The sequence below is a fragment of the Eptatretus burgeri genome, chromosome 4 (assembly GCF_056783735.1).
Source record: "Eptatretus burgeri isolate ZD-2024b chromosome 4, Ebu_testis_v1, whole genome shotgun sequence".
Classification (NCBI taxonomy): Eukaryota; Metazoa; Chordata; class Myxini; order Myxiniformes; family Myxinidae; genus Eptatretus; species Eptatretus burgeri.
The window spans coordinates 60,392,015-60,416,003 of NC_140964.1; the positions used below are offsets into that span (position 1 = coordinate 60,392,015).

The 23,989-nt window shown below is 41.9% G+C and overlaps 1 protein-coding gene across 2 annotated transcripts in view; it reads left to right on the forward strand.

Annotated features, from left to right (window-relative positions):
• The first annotated feature begins 3,438 nt into the window (after positions 1 to 3,438).
• The window catches only part of LOC147028156 (NADPH-dependent quinone oxidoreductase VAT1-like), a 35,150-nt gene continuing 14,599 nt past the window's right edge, over positions 3,439 to 23,989 (forward strand). For both annotated transcript variants that reach the window (XM_085878300.1, XM_085878299.1), the window contains exons 1-2: positions 3,439 to 4,000; positions 4,506 to 4,710. In XM_085878300.1, the coding sequence (XP_085734426.1) occupies positions 3,530 to 4,000; positions 4,506 to 4,710 (676 nt within the window). In that variant the 5' untranslated portion in view covers positions 3,439 to 3,529. The remainder of the gene's footprint in view (positions 4,001 to 4,505; positions 4,711 to 23,989) is intronic.

A 23,989-nucleotide genomic window follows, 5' to 3' on the forward strand; every position in this document is an offset into this window, starting at 1 on the left:
GAGCGTTACCTCAAGTTCAAGAGGGGGTTGGATGATATGATGCTCCCAGACAAGGAGCTCCATTGAAACCTGTGGCAATCTGCAAGGCAGCTCTCAATCACGCATTTTTATTGCCCTGGTCCCTCCACCTCAGGACCCTCTCCTGCCTCCCCTTCAGTGCACGACTCATCAGTAACCTCACCTGTATTGCCCTCAGTGCCCTCACCTACATTCCTTTCGGTACATGACTCGTCAACACCCTCACCTGCGTCCTCTTCGCAGGAGTTCATGGAGTTCACTGGATTTTAATTCATCGTCATCATTTGAAAAGTTGCATGTATTTGTGTAAATAAAAATTTGAAACGGTACCTGCTGTTGTTTTTAGCTTATCTGGAATTCATTCCAGATAAAGCATTGTCATCACGTGCCATCTGTCTCCTTTTTAGACTTCTCCAGCCAAACCGCTGTGCCAATCCGGCTGAAATTTTGCAGCAACATTCTGCTCCTGACGTAACAGGAATTGCAAAGCTCGTCTCAGTCACATGACTTTAAGTATGTTAAAATGGCCGACAGTAAATTTCTTCAAAAATCTTCACCAGAACCACAAATCGGAATGCAACCAAACTTGGGTTACAACATTAGGCCAAGGCAGGGATGTTAAATTGCGGAGGACATACCGATCACATGACCGGAAGTGTGTCAAAATGTCTGATCGTCAATTTTTGGGAAAATCATGTAAATTTCTTCAAAAATCTTCTTCTGATCCTCCAGTCAGAATGCTGTCAAATTTGGGTTACAACATCAGGTCAGGATAGGGATGTTAAATTGCCAGTCATTCCGATCACGTGATTGGAAATGTGTCTAAATTTCCGACTTGGTCAATTTTTGTGAAAATCGCATAAATTCTTTTAAAAAATCTCTTCTCCAGACCCACCAGTCAGAATCCTACCAAATTTGGGCCACAACATTAGGACACGGTCCTTATGTTAAATTGTGGAGGCTGATCACATGACCAGAAGTGTGTCAAAATGGCCGACTTCGTGAACTTTTGGGAAAATCGCATTAATTCCTTTTAAAATCTTCTTCTCCAGACCGACCTGTCAGAATGCTACTAAATTTGGGTTACATCATTAGAACAGGGTCGTGATGTAAAATTGCGGAGGTCATGCTGATCACCTAACCCGAAATGTGTCAAAATGGTGGACTTGGTAAAAATTTTGGAAAATTGCATAAATTCCTTCAAAATTCTTCCTCACCAGACCCACGAATCAGAATTCTACCAAATTTGGGTTGCAGCATTAGGCCAGGGACGAGATAACCTCAGGTCCAGTGGTACTATTTTTTTTTATTATTTTACGGTCCGTTTGGTGAAGCACTTAATAAACTGTAATCACATTCCTTCAATAAACATTGGAAATGGTCCCTCATGTTGTCTTTTTTTTGTTGGAATTTTTATTATGAAACTAATCATGTGCCTTTGTGGTCAAAAAAATGTTAAACTTTTAAAATTGGCCCCTATGAATCAGGAACCAAAAAGAGTGGTGTGTGCTGATCACATAAGCTTATACAAATTGATAACAGTGAAACAATGCTGTTTATTCCTCAAAGGCACCATCAGCCATGTGTTTCTGGCAGGATAGCCTTGACTCCACTATTTTAAATTACTAATGAAATTACTTATTAAATAATGCTCTGATTACCTGATTATCTTGCATGCAAAGACCAAACATAAGTTTCTCATCCCCATAGAATACTTTCTGCTCACACCAAATATTCTTTTTTACGAGACTTCTTTTGCTTCCTTTGCTTGGGCAGCATTATCTTTACCGGAGTTCCACGTCATTATGCTGTGTGGTTGGATATACTGGAATTCTATCCTTGTTAAACCCCACCCCAATCCCTCCTCCATCCAAATTTCCAGTTTTCCCTCCTTGGAGTTTTCTTCCATCCATCTTGTCTATTTCCATTTTGTCCATCCCATGTGTTCTCTCACCCCCCCCCCAACCCCGTTCCTCCACACACCCATTGTTTGTCCAAGTCACCCTCTATCTTGGCCTTCAACTTTGCTGTTGGTGTCCTCCCCTCTCTGCTATTCCTTTTCCATGCATCTCTACTGTTCCGTGTGTGTCCTGTTACAACCTGATATGTTTAGTGTACTAGCTCTTCCATGATCCTCGACTATGTATTCCAAAAAAAGGAACAAATTGTGTCATAGTTGTGATGCACAGAATGACCACCCCCATTTACCCCATCCAACCTTTCCTTTTTTCTGTTTGTGCCTTGAGACTATGTGGCAGATCTTAGTATTATCCATCCATCCATTGGGACCATACTCTGTGCAGAGCGTTGGTGCTGCCTAAGCAGTCTCCTTTGCAATTGTGTACAATCCTGGGTGGGTGGCTACTCCGACACAGTATACCAGCATGCTGGCACTCATTTTACCGACCTTGGAAGGGTGACAGGTTGAGTTAACCCCACCTGGTATTGATTCAACAGCTGAGCAGATTTTAACTCAGGACCCGAGGATCCCAAGCCCACCACCCTAACCATTAAGTCAACACCAGGCATTAGTGTTATGCACAAAGCTATAAAGTGCTGATCCTAAAATGACATAATGTTCTAAGTACTGCATGGTTTGTGCTTGTTCAGCAACTCACCTGCTTGAATCGGAATTTGTTTTACAAGTGCTGCGCTAAGCCTCGTGAAGTTTTCCTCCAATCATAGTGCTTGTTGCAGTGAAGTTATTTGGTCCGTTTTGATGAAAATAATTGTGTCCAGGTGGTTAACCAAACAAAAAGAACACCAACAATATATGACTTGATGGAAACCTCAAAGTAAAAATAAATTTGAGAACTACTATATTTGATCAAGTTTTTGCTCTTTATCTATCTTATGGAAAATAAACAAATGGACCATTGAAATTTCAACTGTAATTTCTCCTGGTGGTAACCTTGATATGAGCTCTTAATTGGCTGTGAGGTGTCACGTGATTTTCAGAGCTAATCATGGCTCCAATAAGTTGCCGCCTTGAAAGAAAGCTATGAACTTTGGGTATAATTTGGTGCTAACTTATTTTTCATATGAAGATGCAAGATCAAAGCAAGCAAATAATTTGTTTCATTTGAAGATAGATTCCCAGTTTATGTTTCCACATTAATATCTTGATGTATCAGCAAATTGTTTCCATTGCATGATCACAGGACGAGTCAGCGTTTCAAAAAGTAATGCTGGTGGAATTTTTAGTCTGTTCTCAAAGAAAATGCCCCAGGTTTTCCCACTGCACAAGCTGGATGTATGTTGATCTATCACAAACAAAATACTTCAATTGTTTTGTGTTCTGCATATGCAAGCCACCGATTGACACAAACTTTGCTTCATGACATGAGAAAGTGATGAATTATGCAGTCAGTAGAGAGGTGGAGCCCAAAGTAGTAAATTTATTCCTGAAGGGGTGAATGCAGCGGTGGGTTCCCGAAGAAACTTAAAAAGGAAGTTGTTCAATAACTTCTTGCATTTGGTTCAAGAGCCTCTGCTTTTGCAAGAGATAAGTATGTCAAGTGAGGGTGAAGTAGCCCCTGCAGAAGAGGTGCCCTCTGCAGAAGAGGTGCCCTCTGCCGAAGCACCTGCTGAGACCTCCGCAGAAGATGCTAACATAGAGACCTCGACTGTGGAAATAGCCAAAGAATTGCAAGACAATAGTGAGGATGGAGTCGAGAAAGTTGTGAAGGATGTGGAAGAAAAAGTGAAAGATGCTATTAAAGACGTCACAGAATTAAAGCTGTTGGAGGAGGAAGCCGAAGGACCGCAAGTCGTTATGTTGTACTGCGGTTTGTTCTTCCTGCCGAACAAACTGCACGTAGTGAGGTCTAATCCACCTGACCTGGGGGCCATGGAAGTCCAAGTAAAGGTGTCAGCCTGTGGCGTCACAGGACTGGAGAAACAAGGCTCCAGGAAAGCCGTGGCAGGTCAGATGGCCGCTGGAGTTGTGGCTGCCGTGGGATCAGATGTGACCGACAGGAAGGTATGCTTGGATAAAGACGCAACATTTTGATTCATTTATTAATCGTTTGAATAGACAAGCCATCATGAGGAACTCCTCAAAAACTTTTAATTGTTATTGCATTGCACAGAAAAGAGGAGAAAATGAAAAAAAATCCAAAATTGATGCATTAAGTGTAAATCTCCCCTACCTCTCATTGTTACCTGCATCCCTTCTTTGTCCATCTCCATTGACTTTCTCCCTCCACCCTGCGATTGAAGTTTCCCATTTCTCCTGTTGTTCCCTTTGTTATGTTGTGTCCTGATCTGTTCTGTGTCCTTGCTCCGAGACCAGGTATAAGAAAGGTAAGTTTAAGTCTGAGGTTTAATATCAGGGACGGCCTCTATAATACATCTCCATAATCACTTGTCTAGATGGATTGTCCTTAACACACACTGCATGGCTCAACTTCATTTAGCTCTATGTCTTGTTCTTTTGTGCATCATTTTTATTTCTGCCTTCCATGAATGATTTCATTGTGATGCAGAAGGGGGACGAAGTGATCTTGTATAGCCAAGGTGCTTGGCAGGAGGTGCTGAACGTTCCGGTGAGCCACACATACCCAAAGCCCAGTACCTTGAGCCTGCAAGAAGGGGCAATCCTGCCCGTGAACTACACCACTGCCTACATAGCCCTGCATGACCTCGGGGGCTTGAAGAAGGACGACACGGTCCTCATACTGTCAGGCGCCAGTATGCTACCTCATACTCGTGGTTCATTATAATATATTCACACCTGTTCCTGTGTTTTTGCCAGCGTGGCAACTTGGGCATTCAACATTCTCTCACATTTACTATTTTTTGATATTTTTTTTACTACTATCGATGGCAAACAATGTTTAATTTCCAGATCTTGTAACAAACAAGATGATTTTAAAGTTGTACAGCCTATGATTGTATTTGCTGAACCGACGCACGTTTTTCAATCAAAACAATAGCCAAGACTCATGGAGGAAGTTTATGGAGTGTTGTGGCCTTCTCAAGTTGGGCATAGTCTATCCAACCTTTCGCCACTTTGCTTTATAAAACATCTAGCATGGATCGGTTCGCTCTGCTCGCCTCTCCACATGTTGCACAGATCGACGTCATAGATTTGCTGTGTTGTCATGATTTGCACCAATCATAATACAAATGTTTCTTTTGTACAAATATATTTGTAATATTGGTGATACACTTATTTGTAATTTATCTGTAATATAAAAAGGTTCAAATGGTCTCAAGCTCTGAGAGTCTAAATGGTCAAGGGTCGAAGTTGTCTAATCTATCTTAATGGTGTAAGGGGTCTGAATGGTGTTAAGCTCGAAGGGAACTTGAAGGGCTGTAAAGGTCTAAGTGGTTTAAAAAAAGGTCTAAACGGTGAAGGGATCTAAGGTGTCAAGTGTCGAAAGGGTCTTAAAGGTAAAGGGGTCTTTAGGGTCTTCAAGTTAAAAGAGTTTAATGGGTCTTTGGGGTCCTTGGGGACTTTTGGGTCATCAGGGTTTTTGGGTGTTTGGGGTCTTCTGGGTTTTGGGGGTCTTCAGGGTCTTAAGCATATTTAGAGGTCTTAAGGGTTTTGGGGTCTTAAACAGTCGATGGGGTTTCAGCAGTCTAAAATGTCGAAAGGTACATGCCAATAGTACGTAATTAATAGATGTACGAGTGTGAAGCCAAGATGCAACTGATGTTCAAAAGTATGTAATTAGTATACATATAGTCACTCGGCTTCACCATGAAAGGTACACGCCAATAATACGTAATTAATAGACGTATGTGTTTGAAGTCAGATTGCAACTGACGTTCAAACAGTACCTAATTAATAGTCATTTTAGTGTATGCATGTATATAAAAGCGTCGCTTCACTGATGGACCAATTAGTCGTCAGATTTTCCAAAACTTTTGGGTGAGAATGAGAAGGAAAGACAAATTTACCCATGCCAAGGGTACTTTAACCCCTCACCCTCACCCCAATGCCCCCCCCCCCGCTCCTCATCCACATGATCGCTCACGTCCCACTTCCCCCCTCCCCCTTGTACCCTGTTCATCCTGATGTCCCTGCTAGAAATGTCACACATGATGGCAGGCCCCTCCGTTTTTTTTTTTTGGGGGGGGGTGGGTTAGGGAGAAAGGAAGGGGAACAAATTTACCCCTGTGAAGAGTGTTTTAACCTCAGCATTGCTCAGGTAAAAATGGAAATCATAATACCCTCTGCCACCACCACCAGGTCTGAACAAGGGGTCTGAATACACGGTACATATTTACATCAATAATTTACGTCCCCCCTTGTGCCCCCCACACCTCTGTATGAGGCCACGGCCACATAGCCAATGTTAACCCCCCCCAAGCAAAGTTGTATTTTTACCCCGAGTTTGGAGTTTGTAACTTAAAAGATGTGGCCGAGCATAAGGAACAAAGCCAGAGAGAGAGAGAGACAGACACAGATATAAAAAAAACAGCTTCAACTGATCTAAAGCTCTCAATGGTCAAGGGTCTAATCCATTTTAAGGGTTTAAGGGGTCTGAATGGCGTTAAGGTCTGAAGGGTCGAAAGGGACTTAAGTGGTGTAAAGTTCTGAAGGTTCGAGGGGTCAAATGGGTTTAAAAGGTCTAAAGGGTGAAGTGATCTAAAGGCATCAAAAGTGTTAAAACATTCTTAAAGGTAAAAGATGGCTTCAGAGTCTTCAAGGGAAAAGCGGTCTTGGAAGGGTGTTTTGGATATTTTGAGTCCTCAGGGTCCTTGGTGTATTGTGGGTCTTTTGGGTCTTCGGGGACTTTTGGGTCATCTGGATATTTTAGGTCCTCAAGGACTTTTGAGTCATCAGAGTCTTCAGGAACATTTGGGGCCTTGGGGACTTTTTAGTCCTTGGGAACCTTTATGTCCTCAGGGACTTTTGGGGTCCTTGGGAACTTCTGGGTCCTCGAGAACTTTTGGGTCCTCGGGGGAATTTTTGGTCCTCGTGGACTTTTGTGTCCTCTGGCACTTTTGCATCCTCTGGGACTTTTGGGACCTCATGGACTTTTTGGGACATTTGGCTCTTCAGGAACTTTTGGGACTTTTGTGTCCTTGGGGACTTTGGGACTTCTGGGTCCTTGGGAACATTTGGAACTTGTGTCCTCAGGGACTTTTGGGTCCTGGGGTCTTTTGGATGTTTTGTGTCTTTTGGATTTTCTGGGTCTTTGGGATCTTAAAGAGTTTTTTCAAAGGTTAAAGGGATGGGTCTCAGGAGGCTGAATGGTCGAAAAGTACATTCCAATAGTACGTAATTAATGGATGTGTGTGTGAAGTCAAGGTGCAATTGACTTTTACAGTACGTTAAAATTAATTCTTCGTTTTTTCTTCAAAACACACACATATATATATATATATATATTTATATATATATATATATATATATATATATATATATATATATATATATATATATATATATATATATATATATATATATATATATATATATATATATATATATATAGATCAGTTGAAGCTGTTTTTTTTATATCTGTGTCTGTCTCTCTCTCTCTCTGGCTTTGTTCCTTATGCTCGGCCACATCTTTTAAGTTACAAACTCCAAACTCGGGGTAAAAATACAACTTTGCTTGGGGGGGGTTAACATTGGCTATGTGGCCGTGGCCTCATACAGAGGTGTGGGGGGCACAAGGGGGGACGTAAATTATTGATGTAAATATGTACCGTGTATTCAGACCCCTTGTTCAGACCTGGTGGTGGTGGCAGAGGGTATTATGATTTCCATTTTTACCTGAGCAATGCTGAGGTTAAAACACTCTTCACAGGGGTAAATTTGTTCCCCTTCCTTTCTCCCTAACCCACCCCCCCCCCCAAAAAAAAAACGGAGGGGCCTGCCATCATGTGTGATATTTCTAGCAGGGACATCAGGATGAACAGGGTACAAGGGGGAGGGGGGAAGTGGGACGTGAGCGATCATGTGGATGAGGAGCGGGGGGGGGGGCATTGGGGTGAGGGTGAGGGGTTAAAGTACCCTTGGCATGGGTAAATTTGTCTTTCCTTCTCATTCTCACCCAAAAGTTTTGGAAAATCTGACGACTAATTGGTCCATCAGTGAAGCGACGCTTTTATATACATGCATACACTAAAATGACTATTAATTAGGTACTGTTTGAACGTCAGTTGCAATCTGACTTCAAACACATACGTCTATTAATTACGTATTATTGGCGTGTACCTTTCATGGTGAAGCCGAGTGACTATATGTATACTAATATATATATATATATATATATATATATATATATATATATATATATATATATATATATATATATATATATATATTTATTTATTTGTAACGAGACGACCCGTAAACCCGTTGGGTTCCCATTGTGACAGCGGTTGATGAAAAAAAAAAAATTAATATTATTTGGTGGTCAAACTTTAACTTGAAGAAAATTTGAGCATTTACCTCAGGAGTCATCGTTCGGCCAACTGGTTTCTCGAGGTATATCAACACATTCTCTCTGGTTTGTCCTTGTGCTTTATGGATCGTCATACCAAAGCTTGACTGAATCGGGAATTGATTTTTTAAATAATTTTTTTATTGCCCAATTTGAACGAAACTTGATATCGCGCATCAATGTGAAAAAAAAACAGAGAAAAGATAGTCGAATAAATTATTGTGTGTAATCTTCTAAACACAATTTTATTTATTAATGAACACGGAAGTATTAGATAAAAATGGCGATGTTTATTTTATGGTTAAAAATAAATCCTTCTTTGTCTATACTAAATGTTTGAGATTTTAAAATAAATCATTTCAAGAAAATAAAAAAGATAGCTCCAGCGAACTATACCGTTGATGTTGTTTGCATTGATCAAATACTCCCAAAGAGGACTTGACTGAATCGGGAATATATTTTTAAATATTTTTTTTCGTCGCCTGATTTGAACTAATCTTGATACTGCACACCACAGGCGAATGGTGAGTAAGGTGGGCCGAAAATTTTTGTGCTATCGTGTACCGTTTTGGCTGTATTTCGGGAACATACATACATACATACAAGATGAGAGTTTTAGTAATAGATAGATATACATATATAAGATGAGAGTTTTAGTAATATATAGATATACATATACAAGATGAGAGTTTTAGTAATATATAGATATACATATATAAGATGAGAGTTTTAGTAATATTTTGATATTCATATACAAGATGAGAGTTTTAGTTATATATAGATATACATATACAAGATGAGAGTTTTAGTAATATATCGATATACATATACAAGATGAGAGTTTTAATAATATATACATATACATATACAAGATGAGAGTTTTAGTAATATATAGATATACATATACAAGATGAGAGTTTTAGTAATATATTGATATACATATACAAGATGAGAGTTTTAATAATATATCGATATACATATACAAGATGAGAGTTTTTGTACTATATAGATATACATATACAAGATGAGAGTTTTAGTAATATATACATATACATATACAAGATGATAGTTTTTGTACTATATAGATATACATATACAAGATGAGAGTTTTAATAATATATCGATATACATATACAAGATGAGAGTTTTTGTACTATATAGATATACATATACAAGATGAGAGTTTTAGTCATATTTAGATATACATAGACAAGATGAGAGTTTTAGTCATATATAGATATACATATACAAGATGAGAGTTTTAGTAATATATCGATATACATATACAAGATGAGAGTTTTAGTAATATATACATATACATATACAAGATGAGAGTTTCAGTAATATATACATATACATATACAAGATGAGAGTTTTAGTAATATATACATATACATATGCAAGATGAGAGTTTTAGTAATGTATCACTATCCGGAAGCCCGTACGTTGTAACCCGTAATGGGGAACGCGGCTGAGGAACGCATTGGGGAAGCCGCTGGGAACGCTTCCCCAACTGCCACGCCTACGCAGCAACGTGTCCTGTCATTGGTAACTAAATGGCGCATCGGCCACTCCTACGCAGCAACGTTTCCTGTCATTGGTTGGTAAATAAATGGCCATAACTTGGGAAGCACTTGTCCGATTAATATCAAACCTTGAAAAGGCATATCCTCGGGTCCCCAGCAATATTGCTGGCAAGTTTCAATTAGATCGGACCAGTGGTTGTCGAGAAACAGTGGTCACAGACACACACACACACACACACACACACACACACACACACACACACACACACACACACACACACACACACACACACACACACACACACACACACACACACACACCTATCTCACTGTATCGATGTTTTGTGTCATGTAGGTTGGGAAGCAAATGTTATCCCACATGTCATGTTACTGTATGTGTTCAATTTCACCGTGACATGCGTGTCTGACCACTGGGGATTAAGAAGGTGAGGGTAAGTGTGACATTTCTGGGGTTCAGATGTCTGTAAAGTTTGACAATGTCTGCAGGCTTTGTTGTATAGAAAATTGTACACAACCCCAACAGATATTCCCCATACAACATGCTTCCCAGTTTATATTTTGACCAATTTTTAAGGGCCTACCTTCATTCTCATCTCGTCTTTTCTCCAATCTATTTACTGATAGCATGACAAAGCCAATGGGTCATCAATACTTGTTGGTTTTGTGATATTAAAAAATGCAACTGTCTTGTCTGTGGAACTTCCTTACTGAGACAGTTTCGTCTCACTATTCCTTCCAAAACCTCAAGCAGGCTGATGATATGAGATATCATGAGAATGACATCTCAGGTCATCCCCCATTACCTCCTGAAATCTTTTCCTCCCCCACCTCCATTAGCGCAAGCTAATCCAACCCTCTTGCAGGCTACTGTGTTTCCTGTCATCCTTCTTCTCCTCTTGTTCTGTTTTTTCATTCCCTTGCTTGTTGTGTCTCTGAGATTTAAATAACCAACGTAAGTGTTTTATTGTGTTATCCTGTGATGACCCACAGTGTGGTGGATATTTATTTTCAGGAATCGCTTGTCGAAGGACACACTGAATTGGATGACATAATCACTTGTTGAAGGACACATACACAATGGCAGCAATGAATGTAGCAGGCTGACGTGAAAGGGAAAGTAAACCCAAATTTCAAAACTTCAGCATTATTTATACCAATAAGTGTGTGTGTGTGTGTGTGTGTGTGTGTGTGTGTGTGTGTGTGTGTGTGTGTGTGTGTGTGTGTGTGTGTGTGTGTGTGTGTGTGTGTGTGTGTGTGTGTGTGTGTGTGTGTGTGTGTGTGTGTGTGTGTGTGTGTGCGCGCGCGCGTCAGTGTGTCTCCTCCATAACTCCACAACCAGGAAACCTATCAGCCTAAAACTTTGCAAGCATACTAAGAACACTCTAAGGAAATGCATGACTGAAAATTGAGTGTTTGGGTTAATTAAAACACCCCTTTTGAAGATAATTAACGGCTTTATTTAATTATATATTTTATCAGGGACATCCTCGGTCACCGCTCTCGATGGGATCTTAAGGCGTATCCAAGGTCATCTCACTGGGGTCTGAAGCCGCCATGTTTTAGATCCTGCTCAACTATGCCTTGACTTGGAACAGGCCGCAATGATTTCTTTACTGTAAAGTTCTTTATTTTCACTTTCTTCACTCGTATTATCGAATATTTGTTCATCATAGCTGCGAATCGCTGTATACATCACTTTTGTAAGTACTATGTTTTCAAATTATGAGCTTGGAGCGATTTCATGCATTGTATGATATAATTTTCCACGATCCACTCTCACGGACTAATAAGGTATATCATCGAAATATTATTTCGGCTTTGAGGATTGGATATCGTCCGGATTAAATGTGTCAAAATCTGGAGTGAAATCTGATAATTTAAAGAAATAACGAGTCATAACTAAGCCGATGTATCTATTGCCATGTTCAGGGGGTTTACACCCCACCTGGACGGGTGGCGAAGCCTCTCCAAACAATGCACCTCCTACCTCCACTCTGATCACGGCTCTCCCAAAATGCCAAGCCAGCTCCTTCCTCTTAAAATGCGCAACCTCTTTCCTTTGACCTCAATCACGCCGATATATCGTATGACACAGTAGTCGGAAGCCTCTCACCATGCGCAAGCCCACTCCTTCTTCCTCGATGCGCAACCTCTTCTGTGCGCTCCCTTTTTCTCGCCTATTTCCTCTGTCCTATTTATCTTCCGCCTCCAGGGTGTGGCCTGCTTGCACCAAACCCGGGAAGGCAGGGCTTCTCCTGCTCAACTAGCTTCTGACGTCACGTCCACCAATCGTCCCTCGGGGGCGTGACTTCGCTTGTCATCCTTTGAAGGCGGGGCTTTCTACCCGTTTGTTGTGGTTTCAGGGATGCGTTCCCCACCTTTATTGCCGATCTTGAAATATAAAAACATTGGGGAAAATCACAGAGGGCAATCACATACTGGGGAACTTTTTCTTATTCTCAAGGCTAATAAACACCGCACCACCCCAAGTGTGGTGACGCGTAACACTTAAGCTCACAGATTCCCTACTTACTCACATAGAGATGCATCCTACTTGCCCACAGACCAAGCAACTCTACACAATGCTTCCCTATTCCCTATTAGATTCTTCCATTGCCTCCCACAATCATAACACTATTTACTTTAAGCAAGGAAGGCTAAGTTCCCTCCGTCTCCATATATACACAAGAATATGTGAAATTTCCAAAGCATTAAACTTGTATTTTTTCTCCGGTTTGGCAAATTATATTGAGTGAACAAAAGATTGAAGAATGGGGCAAAAATTAACCAGCTACATTGAGCTATATGATTTAATGCATTCACCGCGCGCCCTGTCCCCAAGACGGACTGTTTATCCATAGCGTCTGCCAGATCTGTGTCAATATTTTTGAAAGTTGCACGAGGTCCTCTACGAGGAATCAAAGCAAATATTGTAAAAAAAACAAAACAGACGTTTTAAAATAAAGTTGAAATGTTTGCACGGAGCTCGAACCGATGCCGGATTATCTGCAATGTTTATTTCACGGGTGATTAAATTTTGCAATGTCTCCAGGGTTGTTCTAGGTTAAACAGCAACTCTTCAGTGGATAACATCATTACTTGAACAAATTCATTTCATTTCTTTTACTGCTGCGGTACGATGAACACTGGATTTAAAGTTAAAAGGATCCTATATGGTATGCAGCCACAGCCTGGCTCACCGTTCCTTGTCAACCATTTAATTGGAGTGCTTCCTTGAGTATTTTAGCCACTTGCCATCATCGTGCTCCATCATCCTGAGCGAGTGGTCCATGCGCTGTCATCCTGAGGGAGTGGTTCGTGCTCTGTCATCCTGAGGGATTGGTCCATGATCCATCATCCTGAGCGAGTGGTTCATTCTCTGTCATACTGAGTGAGTGGTTCCTGCTCCTTCATCCTGAGCGAGTGGTTCATGCTCTCTCATCCTGAGCGAGTGGTTCATGCTGTCATCCTGAGCGAGTGGTTCATGATCCATCATCCTGAGGGATTGGTCCATGATCCATCATCCTGAGGGATTGGTCCATGATCCATTATCCTGAGGGATTGGTTCATGATCCATCATCCTGAGGGATTGGTCCATGATCCATCATCCTGAGCGAGTGGTTCATTCTCTGTCATACAGAGTGAGTGGTTCCTGCTCCTTCATCCTGAGCGAGTGGTTTATGCTCTGTCATCCAGAGTGAGTTGTTCGTGCTCCGTCATTCTGAGCGAGTTGTGAAATAACACCAGATTTCTCAGGTATTTGTCATATTAACGTGCTTTCTAAATTGCCGAGCCAATTTTTTTCCCACCCCTCACACGCAACTGTTTATAAAAATTAATATTTGTGAACATATCCCTGAAATGTCTATATAAATGCAACATTGTTTTTCGGTGAAAGCTACTCAAGGTTTTTGGGTGGTATACAGCACGTGCTGTAGTCGATAATTACACTGACTCCAACCTGCCGATATTGGCCAAGCACTAGTGTGTGTGTGTGTGTGTGTGTGTGTGTGTGTGTGTGTGTGTGTGTGTGTGTGTGTGTGTGTGTGTGTGTGTGTGTGTGTGTGTGTGTGTGTGTGTGTGTGTGTGTGTGTGTGTGTGTGTGTGAGAGTGTGAGAGATCTTCATAAAGCATAACATGTTCTCTCTGCTAACTCCCCTCGTCCACCCCTCTCTCTTTGTCCCATCCTTGCTCTACCCCCCCCCCCCAATACAGTGCAGCACCCTTCTCCAACAACTCTCTCTGTGTGTCTCTGGACATATCCAGACAGTGGTTATGTCTGGATAGTGATTGTCCCTGGACGTGTCTCGGCAGGGTTTTTCTCTGGACAACTCGCCTCCCGATGTGTCCGGGCGGTGTTTGTCTCCGAACATGTCCGGGCGATGTTTCTGTCTGGATCGGAGTTTGTCTACAGATGCGTTGGGGTGGTGTTTGTATCCGGACGCATCAGGGCGGTGTTTGTCTCCAGATGCGTCGGGGTGGTGATTGTCTCTGGACGCATCCGGCCAGTGTTTATGGCCAGACGAGAGTTTATCTCCAGATGTGTCCAGGTGCTGTATGTCTCCGAACATGTCTGGATGGTATTTATGTCCAGACGGGAGTTTTTTTCTCTGGACATGTCTGGGCGGTGTTTGTCTCTGGACATGTCCAGGCGGTGTTTGTCTCTGGACATGTCCAGGCGGTGTTTGTCTCTGAACGCTTCTGGTCGGTGCATGTCTCTGGATGCAACCAGGCGGTGTTTGTCTCCAGACGTGTCTGGACAGAAGTTTTGTCCCAGGACTTTGTCTCCGGATTCAGACAGATTAAAAAAAAAAAAATCAATTCAAAAACGGTTTGGCTCCTGACGCGTCTGGGGGATTTTGTCTCCAGATGTGTCCGGGCAGTGTTTTTCTTTGGGCCATTTTTATCGTATGACCGATCGAAAATGGATTTCAGACATTATTTTGTTTCCATCTTCACTGTTATTCTATGCAACATCATTTTGATGAAAAGGTATGAATCATAAGTAATGCTCCACCGCACGTCTGCCTTCCCTTCCCCCACCCCTCCTCGCTCCCCCTCTGTCCTCACTCCCCTCCCTATTTGCTTCCACTCTCCTCTCTCTCTCTCTCTCTCTCTCTCTCTCTCTCTCTCTCTCTCTCTCTCTCTCTCTCTCTCTCTCTCTCTCTCTCTCTCTCTCTCTCTCTCTCTCTCTCTCTCTCTCTCTCTCTCTCTCTCTCTCTCTCTCTCTCTCTCTCTCTCTCTCTCTCTCTCTCTCTCTCTCTCTCTCTCTCTCTCTCTCTCTCTCTCTCTCTCTCTCTCTCTCTCTCTCTCTCTCTCTCTCTCTCTCTCTCTCTCTCTCTCTCTCTCTCTCTCTCTCTCTCTCTCTCTCTCTCTCTCTCTCTCTCTCTCTCTCTCTCTCTCTCTCTCTCTCTCTCTCTCTCTCTCTATCTTCTCTATCTTCTCTATCTTCTCTATCTTCTCTATCTTCTCTATCTTCTCTATCTTCTCTATATCTCTATATCTCTATATCTCTATATCTCTATATCTCTATATCTCTATATCTCTATATCTCTATCTCTCTCTCCCTTCCCCTCTTTTTCTCCCCCCCCCCCTCATCAAAGCGACTTGTTCGTAATAAATAAGATTGGATCAACATCAAATTTCTCACTTCACATCCATTTTGGTCACAACTATGTGGCAGCCAATTGGCGACCCATAATACATTATTGGGAAACTCCATGAATTTGCATTTGATGGAAATGGGGAAATTCTCCATGTGAGAGGGGAAGCAAAAAAAAAAAATCAATGAAATGAACAAATATAGTACTTCTCACTTTTTCTTTATTTTTTTTTTTACTAATATCAGTTAAATGAGCAGATATAGTAGTTATAATTTTCTTTTTGTCCCAATATCAGTGAAATGATAAGTAGTAATTGTCATCTTGCTTTTTACAAACATCAGTTGAATCATCAGATATGGTCATTCTCATTACCTCTGCCACCGAAGGTGTGGTGGAGGTTATGTTTTCACCCTCATCTGTCTGTTTGTTTGTTATTTGGCAAAAAAAAACATTTTTGACAAGTATGTTAATCGCCTCCGTTTGTTTTGTTTGTTCTGGTTGTTTCTTTCTTTCTTTGTTTGTTGGTTTGTTTGTTTATCTGTTAATTTGTTTGATTGTCTGTCTGCTCGCCTCCAGCCCAAACCGCTCAAACAATCGTTCTGAAATTTTCGGAGATTAATGTCACCGAAGCTACGACGGTCCCGCATGTAAGTTTCAAAAAATTTGGTCGACCGAAAAGGTCGACATAAGTCAAAAGGCCAATTTGAGCCAAATTTTTCTAAAATCCTCAAATTTCATCCGATTGACACTATATTTGAGCAAAATTTGCACATCAGGTGAAGGAATTCAACCACCTATTACTTTTGAGGTTATCTTAGGTCAAAAGGTCAACATAGGCCATAAGGTCAACCCAACATAGGCCAAATTTTTATATTGTTTCTAAAATTGTCACTTTTCATCCGATTGACTTGAACTTTGAAAACCATTTGCATATCAGTTTGATGAATTCAACCACCTATTAATTTTGAGGTCAACATCGGCCAAATTTCTAAAATTCTATTTTAATCAGAGAACTTGAAATTTGAAGAACATTTGCATATCAGATCACTGAATTCAACCACCAATGAGGAAGGTAGATATCTAACCCTAACCCTATTTTTGAGGTAAACATAGGTCAAAAGGTCTACTTGGGCCAAATTTTCTAAAATTCTCAATTTTCATCCGATTGACTTGAAATTTTAACAACATTTGCATGTCCGGTCGATGAATTCAACTACCGATTAATTTGAAGTAAACATAGGCCAAAAGGTCAAAATAGGCCAATTTGGGACAAATTTTCAAAAATCCTCAATTTTCATCCGATTGACTTGACATTTGAAAAGTATTGACATATCAGGTCATGGAATTCAACCACCTATTATTTTTGAGGTCACTAAAAAGCTAAAAGGTAAACATAGACCAAAAGGTCAACATGGGCCGAATTTCTAAAATCCTCAATTTTAATCCGATTAACTATCATTTGAAGAGCATTTGCAAATCATGTCACTGAATTCAACCACCTATTATTTTTGAGGTTAGTATTGGCTAATAGGTCAAGATAGGCCAAAACGTCAACACGGGCCACATTTCTAAAATTGTTTAAAAAATTGTCAGTTTTCATCCGATTGACATGAAATTTGAAGAGCATTTGCATATCAGTTTATTGAATTTAATGACCAATTATTTTGAGGTCAACATAGGTGAAAAGGTTAACATCGGCCAAATTTCTGAAAATTGTCAATTTTCATCTGATTGACATGAAATTTGAAAAGGATTTTCAGATCAGCTCACTGAATCCAACCACCAATTATTTTTAGGTCAGCACATGCCAAAATATCAACATAGGTTAAATGGTCAAGCAACTTAGGATCACTTTCTAAAATCCTCAATTTGCAAATGATTGATGTGAAATCTGGACAGGATTTGCATATCAGCTCATTGAAGTCAACCACCAATTAATTTTAAGGTCAAAAGTTAAACAGGCCTAATTTATAAAATTAATAGACCGGGCCAAAAACCACACACACACACACACACACACACACACACACACACACACACACACACACACACACACACACACACACACACACACACACACACACACACACACACACACACACACACACATAGATATATATATATATATATATATATATATATATATATATATATATATATATATATATATATATATATATATATATATATTTGCGAATTCGCGCCCGCCGGCATGCGGACGGCCACGTAACTCGGATCGCGGCACGTCGCCTACCGGACGGACGATTCAGTCGTGACCCTCCGGGAACTATCGCCCGGAGCCAGTCACGGGTGGGCCTTTCGACCTCACCACAATCGTGCCAATCGGCCACCCGCGTAGGATAGGGTTGTTCACCAAACTCGACCTACCTAAGTACCCACGCGGATGGTAAACCGGGCGATCGTACCTCGCCACAGGTCGACCCCGGACACGAGCTGCTTGGGCGGCCTGGTCCATACTATCGGGATAACCGAGCGGTGTTATCGTCGACCTCGACGGTTCAGATTATTTACCGGGCGTTTTTCACCCACAAAGAACCCTTTACGTGAAGCAGGATGGAGGGTCAATAAAGAAAAGACGAAGCGAAACGGGAAAACAGTTCACACAATGCACATTTATTTCCCGGCACACGGAAAGCACATATATACAGCCATACAGTCAAAATGCACATATAGCAACCAAAACAAAAGCAACAACGACGCAGAGTTAATACCGACTATGCGCACACACGGCAACACTTATACAGCTTTACTTTACAGATGGCGCCAACACACATTTACAGCAAAGCAAAGGAAAGAAGCCACCCTCATAGACAAGGGGGCAGACAGGCCTGTAGGCCAAATGTGCACGTGACCTGGAGGAGCGGCCAGGTCCGCGAGACCGGGGGGCGGGGGGTCCTACCCGCGTCCTCGTGACGCGTTGGCGGGCGAGCCGCAAATGTGGCTGCACGGCTGTGCCCCGACTCCGTGCTCCTTGGCGGGTTTCGTTGGCACAACGTTTGGAGTGAGGTTGGAACGGGGCCCCCTTTTGCACTATCTCAGCGCGGGGGAAAGGGGGAATTGTTGATGCCCTGGGGGAAGAGAATGGCTGGCTGGCTTGGGTCCCGCGACGAGACGAGCGATTCCCCACACCGTAACCTCGTCGCCGACCGCCGTCCTTCTCGCCTCGGACCCGAGCTCCTTTGCCTCTTCCCGCAACTCTTCTCAGCCGACTCCAGAGCCCAACTCACTTCATTCGCCTTGCGCTCGCCTTCTTATAGGCTGGCAGAAGCAGATAATATGCAAATATTCGGATCAGAATGACCTCGGGGGCGGACCACGCTCGCCCATTGGTCGGAGGAAACGGGGGCATGAATCTCCCCTGATCCTAGAATTTGCATATATCAACTTCACACACACGCGCCTGGAGGCGGGGCCAAGCCGCCCCGCGCTCGCTAATTGGACGGAGGAAAAGTGGGCGAGTAGCGTTTTTGATCCGAATTTTCCCTCGGAAAGGCCGCTATTTGCGCTCGTGGCTCGGTGCGTTCGGCACCAATCGCCGAACGAGCCCAAGACAACCCGAAGTTCAGTGTTCACAGGTGGTGCGAGAATGGCCGTAGAAGGAGAGAGGTGAAGGTGGTGGAGGGTTTTCGGTGGTGAGGGTTGATGGTTATGGTGCCGTTGGGAATGGCGGTTATGCGATGTTTGCGGGATTGAGTTGTGAAGGTCAAGGTCGTGGCTGTTGACGTTGTTGTTGTTGTCTGAGGATTGGAGCGTGGTTGTAGTTGGTGACGATGGCTGGTGTGGTGGTTAAGGTGGTTGTGTGATGGCGGTTGAGACGTGGATGGTTCAAAATAAAGATAGAACAGAAAAACGGCTATCTTAAAGTGTCGCAGCCCGGATTTATGAATCACATAAGTTCCCTCTAGACAACGGGTTTGGGCTAACTACACATGTACCTATCGAGATATCTCACCTGAGGGTCCTGATGGTGGTTTGCGAATTTCCACAGCCGTAACAATATATATATATATATATATATATATATATATATATATATATATATATATATATATATATATATATATATATATATATATATATATATATATATATATATATATATATATATATATATATATATATATATATATATATATATATATATACACTGATGAGCCAAAACATTATGACCACTGACAGGTGAAGTGAATAACATTGATTATTTTGTTGCAATGACACCTGTCATGGGGTGGGATACATTCGGCAGCAAGTGAAGTCAGTTCTTGAAGTTGATGTGTTGGATGCAGGAGAAATGGGCAGGAGTAAAGACCTGAGCGACTTTGACAAGGGCCAAATTGTTATGGCCAGACGACTGGGTCAGAGCATCTCTGAAACAGCAAGGCTTGTGGGGTGCTCCCGGTCAGCAGTGGTGAATGCCTACCGGCAGTGGTCCAAGGAGGGACAAACTACAAACCGGCGATAGGGTGTTGGGCACCTATGGCTCATCATTGCGCGAGGGCAACGAAGGCTATCCCATCTGTTCCGAACCGACAGGTCTACTGTGGCATAAGTCACAGAAAATTTTAATGGTAGTCATGGGAGGAATGTGTCACAATCCACAGTGCATCGCACCCTGCTGTTATGGGGCTGCATAGCAGCAGACCGGTCAGAGTGCCCATGATGAACCCTGTGCACTGTCGAAAGCACCTACAATGGGCACGCAAGTGTCGGATTTGGTCCTTGGAGCAGTGGAAGAAGGTCCCCCGGTCCGATGAGTCCCGTTTTCTTTTCGATCACGTGGATGGCCGTGTTCGTGTGCACCGTTTACCTGGGGAAGTGATCGCACCAGGATGCACTGTAGGAAGATGACAAGCCGGTGGAGGGAGTGTGATGCTCTGGGCAAGGTTCTGCAGGGAAACCCTGGGTCCGGCCATTCATGTGGACGTCAATTTGACACGTTTCACCCACCTAAACATTGTTGCAGGCAGGTCCACCCTTCATGGCAATGATATTCCCTGATGGCAGTGGCCTCTTTCAGCAGGATAATGCACCCACCCTTCGACACTGCACACATTGTTCGGGAATGGTTTGAGGAACATGATGAAGTGTTCACGGTGTTGCCCTGGCCTCCAAATTCTCCAGATCTCAATCCGATTGAGCATCTGTGAGATGTGCTAGACTAACAAGTCCGATCCACGGCGGCTCCACCTCGCAACTTACAGGACTTGAAGGATCTGCTGCTAATGTTTTGGTGCCAGATACCACAGGACACCTTCAGGGGTCTTGTAGAGTCCATGCCTTGGCGGGTCGGCACTGTTTTGGTGGCAGAGGACCAACACCATATTAGGCATGTGGTCATAATGTTTTGGCTCATCGGTGTATATATATCCATCCATCCATTGGGACCATACTCTGTGCAGAGTGTTGGTGCTGCCTCAGCAGTCTCGTTGGCTATTGGACACAATCCTGGATGGGTCACCACTTCGACACAGTGCACCAGCATGCTGGCACTCATTTTGACGACCTCGGAAGGATGACAGGCCGAGTTAACCCCACCTGGTCTTAATTCAACAGCCAAGTGGGATTTGAACTCAGGATCCTAGGATCCCAAGCCCACCACACTAACCATTAAGCCAACACTAGGCATGTGCATGTGCATGTGAAAACGTATACAAAGGTGGGATTTTTTTTTAACATATCCCTTCATAGCCCTGGGATTTTCTGAATGGTAAACCATTAACGGTTTCAATTTACAATCACCTTCAGCGTTACCTCCCAAAAGCAGCGTGAAGCAATTTTCACTGCTTTCAACCCAGGTCTGCTCTTCTCCTCATGAGAAATGTATGTCCAACTTGGCATGTCCATGTATGTCAAAAGAAATGTACGTCCTCTTCCAAAACAGACCAGTCTCATCAATGTTGAAAATTTGTTTTGGAGACTATCCACCTTCCTCAATAATGGCCTCGAGAAACGCAGGAAACTTCTCAGTGGCATCGTTGTCAGCAGCAGCAGCAGCTTCTCTGGTCATTGTGATGTTGTGAGATTTGTAACGCTTCTGGAAGTTCCAAAACCACCCAGATGTAGCGTTCAATAACTTCACTTCATCTTCATCACTGATTATTCAGTCTTTATAAATGCTTCTGCCCTTTGCTTGTATCACAAGCATGCTGATGGGCACGTTCTCCTGGTTTTGGAGTTCAATCCATGTGCTGAGCGTGCGTTCCATTTTTTCCAAAATATAACTTCGAGCTTACGTTGTCTTGGTCGCACTCGTTGAGGTTCGACATTTAGCACTTTCTTTTATCTTTTCCGCACTATTTCTTATTGTTCGCAAAGTGGACTCACTAAGGCCCAGCGCACGCCTCACATCAGCTGTACGAACACCTCTTTCATACAAGCCTAAAACATCCATTTTTACTTCAATAGTGATGACCTTCCTCTGTCTTCTGCTCACACTACCAACCTCGCTACACTACGGACGCTTTCCAGTCATGATTGCAAAGGCTGCACTTATTGTACAGTGGCACAATTAACGTGCAAAATGGTAAACACTTCACCAAACGCTCGAAGCTAAGATGGAGGATTTCCAGAAACTGAGGGAGGGGAGGGCAGGAAAACGAGGGCAAGGGAGGCAATCTATCTCGCCAATATGTATATATATATATATATATATATATATATATATATATATATATATATATATATATATATATATATATGTTGTGGACGATTTATGACAAAACAAGGTGGATGAGTTGGTTAGGTGACAAGAACAGGCAGATTAGATTTTGGTTTGGATCCAGCCCATCATTGGGATACAAAACATGAACCGTTCAACCTGGCAGAGGTCTGCGCTCTACCGAATGCCATTCTACTTTGTGCTATTTTGCCAAGTGTCGCTCTTTGAGTGATTTTTCATTTGTCTGTTTGTTTGTTACTTGCAAAATCGAAGATTTTAAAAATCTATTAGTCAGTAGATTTTGTTATTGGGTCGGCAGTAAATTAGATTAGTCGGTAAATTTCCGATTTCAAACCGCATTTTCGGTACTTTTCATTCAAATGTATACCGAGTAGTTATCAGTAGATGGAACTGGATGAGATTTGATATGCATAATCTTAAGGCGATTCCCTATCCGCTATATGACATCCATTTTGCTCTATATCTTATGGTTTCCATGCTCGGCGACCCATCGCCGCCTACCGGCTTGTTCTTCTGTTTGTTTGTTTGTCAATTGCCTGCAGGTCACAATTCCAAATTGATCATCATAAAACTTTACCAAGTTGTTGAGTTAGTCTCAACTGAGAAGCCTCTTGATTTTGAGGTCAAATGTCAAAGGTCATCTTGAGGTCAAATTTCTAAAATCATTTTTCATCCGATTGACTTGAAAGTTGAACAGGATTTTCATATTGCATTACTGAATTGGGAAACCAACTGTTTGAGGTTAAAAGGTCAAAGGTCAACTCAAGGTCAAACTTTTAAAATCATGATTTTTTATCTGAAAAATCGTCAATTTTCATCCGATTGACGTGAGCATTAAACAGCAATTGCATCGTGCATTAATGAATTGGAAAACCAGCTATTGTTGAGATCAAAAGGTGAAATGTTAACTCAAGGTCAAACTTCTAAAATCATCAAATTTCATCTGAAAATTCATCAATTTTCATCTGATTAACCTGAAAATTAAGCAACAATTGCATAGTGTACCACTGAATTTGGAGAAGTTCAAAGTCAAAAGTTCAAAGGTCAACTCAAGCTCAAACTTTTAAAATCATCAATTTTGTTCAACAAGGAGTGTCGTGTGGTTGATGTTGTGTGTGTTTTTTTTTAACCAAGCCCATGCCCGCTTCCCTGAGGAGGAAAAAATAAATTAATAAAAAACATAAAAATAAATAAATTATTTAATTAATTTCTACAAAACCCCACAAAAACGGTATTAAAAAAAAAAGAATAAATTTTGCATTTTCATCTTTGGATCATGTGTTGATATATTAGTGTGGTGTTGATGTCGCACAAGCATGATGGGCTGAATGACCTCTACCTCTGTCTGATTTCCTTGTGTCAATTTAAATCAATAGTGGGGGGTGGATTTTGAAAGTATCATTCCCTGCATGACATCTTTTTCTTGTTCGTTTGTCTGTTTTTTTGTGCAGGATATCTTCAAAAGTTGTGGATGGATTCAGATGAAATTTGGTGGGCAGGTTGGGTGTGTGACGAGAACAAACTGTTTAGATTTTGTGAAGATCTGGATCCGGATCTGGCTTCAAGAATTTTGAAGTGATTCTTCACCATTGAAAGATTGGGCCAAAAACGATATATAGCATGATATCTCAAAAAGTTTGGATGTATTTGGATGAAACTTGGTGGACAGGTTGGGTGTGTGACAAGGACGAATTGATTTGATTTTGGTGATGT